The 6,398-nt window shown below is 34.0% G+C and overlaps 1 protein-coding gene across 5 annotated transcripts in view; it reads left to right on the plus strand.

The window, feature by feature from the left end:
• Window positions 1–6,398, plus strand: part of LOC108575078 (probable serine/threonine-protein kinase DDB_G0267686) — a 19,779-nt gene that overhangs the window by 5,049 nt on the left and 8,332 nt on the right. The window contains exons 4-10 of one of the 5 annotated variants that reach the window (XM_017937789.1): window positions 115–384; window positions 485–878; window positions 996–1,430; window positions 1,520–1,618; window positions 1,694–1,895; window positions 2,064–3,763; window positions 4,294–6,262. In XM_017937789.1, coding sequence (XP_017793278.1) covers window positions 115–384; window positions 485–878; window positions 996–1,430; window positions 1,520–1,618; window positions 1,694–1,895; window positions 2,064–3,763; window positions 4,294–4,364 — 3,171 coding nt within the window. In that variant the 3' untranslated portion in view covers window positions 4,365–6,262. Of the gene's footprint in view, window positions 1–114; window positions 385–484; window positions 879–995; window positions 1,431–1,519; window positions 1,896–2,063; window positions 3,764–4,293; window positions 6,263–6,398 lie in introns of those variants that run through there. The other 4 variants (XM_017937788.1, XM_017937787.1, XM_017937785.1 and 1 more) reach the window with 4 other exon arrangements.

Raw genomic sequence — 6,398 nt, forward strand, 5'->3', positions numbered from 1 at the left:
TAGTACAAAATTACACTTTAGACATATAGTCATACAGCTATGAGTTTTATACAATATAATATTAAGATGTTCTACTTATGTTTAATGAAATATTAATTTTTCTGACTTTTAAAGAAGGTCTTCTGTGAAGAAAGGACAACATATGATTGGACCAATAAAGAAAAATCCAAATCGTTAGACAAACCATCATACATTAGTACAAAAAAGGAGGAAAAAGAAAAAGATAAAAAAGATACAAAAAAAGATTTGTGTGAAACCGAAATTGAAGTACGTGAGAAAAGAGGTAATAAAGGAAAACACGGGACAAATGAAATGCTTGAATCAGATAATCCACCACCAGAGTATAAGTCAGATTACATGGTGATTGATTTAGGTGATGCTGAGGTAAATTCATATATTACTAATACAATTATTCATATGTAAATGTCATTTTCCTTATTTCATATTTATTTATTTATTTTATTTATTTACTTGGTCATTATAGGTGAGTACTATTAGTGAAAGGAATGTGGGATCCACTATAGGTGGGGTTCAGAGACCTCACTCCTTAGATACAGAAGATGATGAAGGAATTGAAATGAAAATTATTGAACCACGTAGACCTCAGTATATATCACGCACTACTTTCGATATAGCTCAAACTCCTGTGGATACTGCTATAGATTTTTCTCTGCGTGAACATAGTGGAAAACAAGATAAATCAAAAATATCTGTTAATGGTACAGAGGTAACTGGATCCCTCTCCTTTCAAACTTTTAATAGTGTGAAATGTGGTATTGGTGGAACTGCAAACAGTTCCAGTGCTAGTCAGGGTAAAGTAGTTCCAAGTTTATGCTCCATGATGTCTGCATCCTTACAAACACAGAATATCACAATGGGTATGTGATATACTAAAATTATTGAATATTTATTGAATTTATTTATTATAAGATGGTACCTTAACGTACACGAAGTTTTAGTTTTATAACAAAGTAAAATGTATACCTTTTGCACAGAAGGCTCCAGGTATACAGCGCATACAACTGGATCTGGAGAAAAGAAATCTTTGGATGAAAATGGGAATCCAGTGCAAAACTATAATGGAGAACGAAAAAAGATTAAGAAAAAGTCCAACCAAGAACTTAATGTCATTACATATAATGCGGAAAACGTTGAAGGTCATCGTAATGAAGATATCGACAGCTTAATTAATTTTATTGAGAATAAGGAATCTAAAAGTAAAAAAGGAAAACCAAGTAATTCAGTCAGAGTAAAAGCTAGTTCAGGATCTAAACCAAGGAGTAGAGAAAAGGATACTAAAAGGGAACAATTATCTACCAAGTTACAGAAATCGAATTCTCTTGAAGAGATATCTAAGACTAAACTCGAAGACCTCACAACAGAAAAAAGTGTTAGTTCCAGTGGTGCCAGCAGTATATCGAGTCAACAAGGTAAGTAATTCGGTTTACAAAAATTCGTTACTTAAGTTACGTTGCAACAAAGCGAAAGTTAACAATGACTTTTTATTTCACTTGAGCAGGCACGATCAATGTTGCTTTACGCCGTGCGAAAGAAAGAAGCACAGGGGATGCAGCTATCGATAGTCGTGGTGATAGACGATCCTGGGGAACAGAAGAAGGTCAGTCTATATATTGCAATGATACCGGAGATGATTATGCTAGTCGTCGAAACTCCAATAAAAAAATCAATCCAGAGCCAGAACACGAAACAGAATTCCTGGTAGTTACGAAAAAGAAGAAGAGTAAAAAACAGAGGAGAAGTTCCAGTGGTAGTAGAGCACAGAATTTAACAACGTCCGGATCTTATCTTCAAAATTCCAGAGGATTCTCTAATGAATGTAGAACACCGCTTTCTCCTGAACTTAGAAGAAAATCAGCAAGCAGTATGCCACCAAGGTAATTAGTATGACTTTCTTTTAATTTCTTTTTTTTTTTTGTTTTTTATACGAATAATTTCAAGAAGTAAAGTTCATCAAATGAATTAAATATTAATACATTAAGTATAAGTTACAATCTATATTATTAAATGTGCACTAGTTGTATTAAAATAATTATTATTTGCAGTGATAAATCGGACAGTAGTGATTCAGATTCTGTCCATTCATTACCAGTCACATCGAACACGTCCAAACATAATTTATCAAAAGTAGCTACCTCAACGGGCGGAACGCCGCAAGCAAGTTACGCGGATATTGCTCGTATGGCAACTATTAATATGACTCACAATTCAGTGTTGAATATGTCTACGATAGTTCCGAATATGTTGAATACATCTTCGTGGCCCAGTGTGCCACCTAAAACGCCCTCGGAACCCGACAAGATTCCTCAAGACTATTATCCCAGCTTGGACGAATTGCAACACTCGGATAGAAAAACGAGGCAACATAACTTCACTCATTCGAATCATATTTTAAATCTTAGTTTTGAGAAACCACCTTCGCCAACTCTGACGAAGATGAAAAATTTAACGGAAAGAAAGAAGGCAGAGATTCAAGAAGAAGCCATTAACAAGAATATTCAAGTTATCAAGTATGTACAAGATGTTGAAAAAATGTGTCAAAATTTAACGCAACAAGAACAAAAAACGGTGAATTCTAACAATCATAGTACAACAACATCGAACGAGGTTTCGTTAACGAATCCAGTACCACCGAAGCTCAATAATACCGTGACAAATTGTAACCCCGATTCTGACAACAATAACTCTACTTGCAACAGTGTTAATAGCAAAGATACGATTGCGAACAGCAGGTGTAACAATCCTCGAGCACGTCGTGGTGCATATACTCAAAACAATCAAAATGTACAAAATCAAGCATCGCATGAAGATCAACATTTTAAGAAGACTGGGTATCCGTATCACGACGAGAGCACGAAAAAATTGCAAAACGCTGAAATTTCCAATACGCATTACGAGAATAAAAATAATCCAGCGACTGGGTCAGCTGATGAAGCTGAATCGCAAAAAACCAATATTCAAAATAATCCAAAACCGACGCAAGAAGCGAATATCGATTCGGATATCAGCAAGTTATCAAAAAGTGAAAAACTAATGAAAACTACAAAGGAACAAAATGTCAATGTTAAACACGAAACGATTAAATCTGGAAATACGCATTCTGTGAGTTCGAAGCAAGAGCAACAAGAAGATACAGAACCTAAGAAAGTTAAACAACAAAATGCAACACTGGATAAAGATCAGCCACAAAAAGTGGAGTCACAGATATCCAATAAGCAAAAAACTTCGAGACCTGCAGTGATATTGTTAGACGAAACATCATCTGATGTCACTAAGAACAGTGAGTTGCCCACGGAACTTAGGTTTGGTTTTGAAATTAACGAACAACTTTTATTGTCCGAAGATTCGACTGTCGAAGGGACTTCGAGTGCCAGTTCTGTGTTTCCTTCTGTAGTTCCACCTCTCATGAACAAACCACCTTCTAATTTTGATAGATATCCTCCGATATTCGACAAACACGTGAAATGTGAAAAATTTACGCCTAATTTCATGCAACCTCCGAACACGCATGTAACGCAACAGCCTATGCATCCGGTGATGGTGCAGCGATTACCGTGCATGGGTTATCCTCCGAGATTTCCTCCTCCTACGTGTCTACCACCACCACCTACACCTCCACCGGGAATAATGGAAAAGTATCATCATCAACCGAAAGAAGATTTTTCTATGCTTTATGTAGCTCCTGAAGAAGACGTTAATATACAGACGTACAATCATGATAAGATCGTCTCATTTGTTGGCTTAGGTAAGTACATTTTTCTTCAGAATTTGTCTCTTTTGATAGCTTATGAAAGTATGTAATAGTATTAAAGTATCACTATCTAAAAAATAATTAAAGTTGGTGGATTAAATTCTGAGATATTTTAGTCTTTTTTTTTTTTTAACACAGAGTGTATTTGTAATATGAGAGTTTTGAGGCTTTCACGGTCTGGATTGCTAAATTATTATTAATGATTTTTCATATCTGACGTTTTGTCAACATTGTAGCTAGTTTCATCAAAATTTAGAGACATACTGATAATTATTAGTGGCTTTCCCACATAAATGATAATTATCAGTGTGTCTCTGAACCCTGAGGATCTAGCTACAATGTTGGTGAAACGTCGGATATCAAAAATTATTGGACACGGATCAAACCCGAAAGGGTTCGGTCGACAACGTGTTTGTAATAGTCAATTGAAATTTTGTTATGACAAAAAATTAATTAGATCATTAATAGAAATTAAAATATTTTGTATTTTCATGTGTTTTTTTCTTTCTTTCTCCTAAATGTAGCATGGGACGCTGTTATGAGAGAAATGCCAGTAACTGCAGGCGGTCGTATACAGTTCTACAGTGGTCAGTGAAATGGACACTAAGAAACGTGGGGTAAATAACACAATAATGTTTTTCTACTGCAAAATTACCTCTATTGCAAGTTATCCGTTATAAAAGTATAAACAGCTAGAAGAGTCTGCTTACTAATGCAAGACTAAAATATGTATGTAAAACACAAGCAAAATGATCGAACCTGTATAAAAGAAAAAGTTACAGTAACTTTCAGTCTCGATCATCAATAAAAAAAAAAAGCTGTACTAATTATTGAGTCAAATCGTCGGTGATAATTCTGTAAAGCCAACTGGCGCGCAAGATGTGCCTCTAAAGCTAATGTACATAATAGTCAATCACCAGAAAAAGACAAGGCTTATGAATTGTGTATGTCCTGACTGTACATACATTATCGAGGAGTTACAGAATATCTCTGAAAAGGTTGTAATGTAACGCTGAAGTTTCAGTATTGACATCAGATACGATATTTGACTGAAAAAAGAAAAAAAAAAAAGAAAAACAAGTTAGTAAATGCGCAAAAACGTATTTCGCTCTTTCGAAACACGAACAGAAAAATTTCCTTGTAAAAAGTGTGAAAATTCGTATAGTCGTAAAATGCCTCGTATAAGTTTTGAACAGAAGCAAAAGAAACGCCTTTCGGATCGGTTACGAGAAAGTGGTGTACGATTTTGAGATGAAAAATATAAAAAAAGCTATTTAAGAAAAAAGTTAAAGAAAATTAACCGAAACAAGATCGCCACGAAGCAGATTTTTCAAGAACTGCATGTGCTGTGACAGTGGTTTATGCTGATGCCTTTAAAAAAAAAGTAACAAATACATCTTAGACCATTGTAATAAAGTTTACAGATAGTTGAATGAAACCCATTATGTTAACTATGCCAAATTGAGATCGTCCGTCAGAAATATTGCTAAACTACTAACAATTATCTTGAGATATAGTTGCGAGCTGAGATGATCTTAAAGAAAAACAACACCTTGAGAAAAAATAACAGGGGGATTGTTACAGCGGTCAGTGAGAGTCTTCGAGGAAAAAGAAACTTTAGAATGGTTAAAAATGAAAATAGTGGTTGCTAGATTACATGTACTTTATTTAAGACAAGTATAAAAGAAAAAGTAAAAAAAGCTATAAAGATGTGTGAAGTGTAATGAATAATGGTGAATGTAAGTGTGTCATTGAACACGTGTAAAATATTAAAAAGAAAAAAAATAGTGTGATTGACTTATAACTTTATGGAGTGGTTACTTCTTCCAGCCACGACAGATAGTTTAAGAAAATTTAAAAATGGGGGAAAAGTAAAAAACGAAAGAATCGTAAAAAAAACTGATTTTTTGCAAATGTTGCGCTCAAGGTCATAAACTGGATGGAGACAGTGAGAAAAGTGCGAATGTGTCGAAACAAAAAAAAAAAACAAAACAAAAACGCTGAATTTTTACACAGACTCGCTTATTTAACGAATAATTAATTATTAATTATTGGTAATGATAATTATAATAAAGTACTTGCTTGTGATCATAAAGTATGATGGTGTGAATGCGCGTAGTTCATGTAGATACTCTACTAGCCGATGTCCAGTTTGGTTTTTCGAACATTTCTGTTTTGAATTCGTTTGAAATTTTTCATGGAATTGTGTTATCCTTCTGAATCGGGCGAAAAAGAAAGTAACTAATACACTTTGTGGTTGTTATTGATCTACAGTAAGACAAAAAAAGCTTATACGAGTAGTTAATCAAAAAAGAAAAAAAAAGCAGAAAAAACGGATTTAACATGATTCCTTTCACGACGATTCTATTCGTTCCATAGGAAGCCTACCTCCAACATATTTTATTTTTCGATAAGTAAACTAAAAAGAAAAGTTAGCAAAACAGAAATGAATTTACATTATACTTTTTAATTCGAATGCAAATATCACGCATCTTGAGCCAAAAAAAAAAAAAAAAGAAAAGAGTAATAAGTAAATGATAAAGTATGTGGAAACTTATCGCCTTCAAAGGTAACGATAAAAGTAACAAATTACAGCAAATAGGTTTCGTATGAAGGAATGATAGTGTAT

The sequence above is a fragment of the Habropoda laboriosa genome, unplaced genomic scaffold, assembly GCF_001263275.1.
Source record: "Habropoda laboriosa isolate 0110345459 unplaced genomic scaffold, ASM126327v1 scaffold204, whole genome shotgun sequence".
Lineage (NCBI taxonomy): Eukaryota > Metazoa > Arthropoda > Insecta > Hymenoptera > Apidae > Habropoda > Habropoda laboriosa.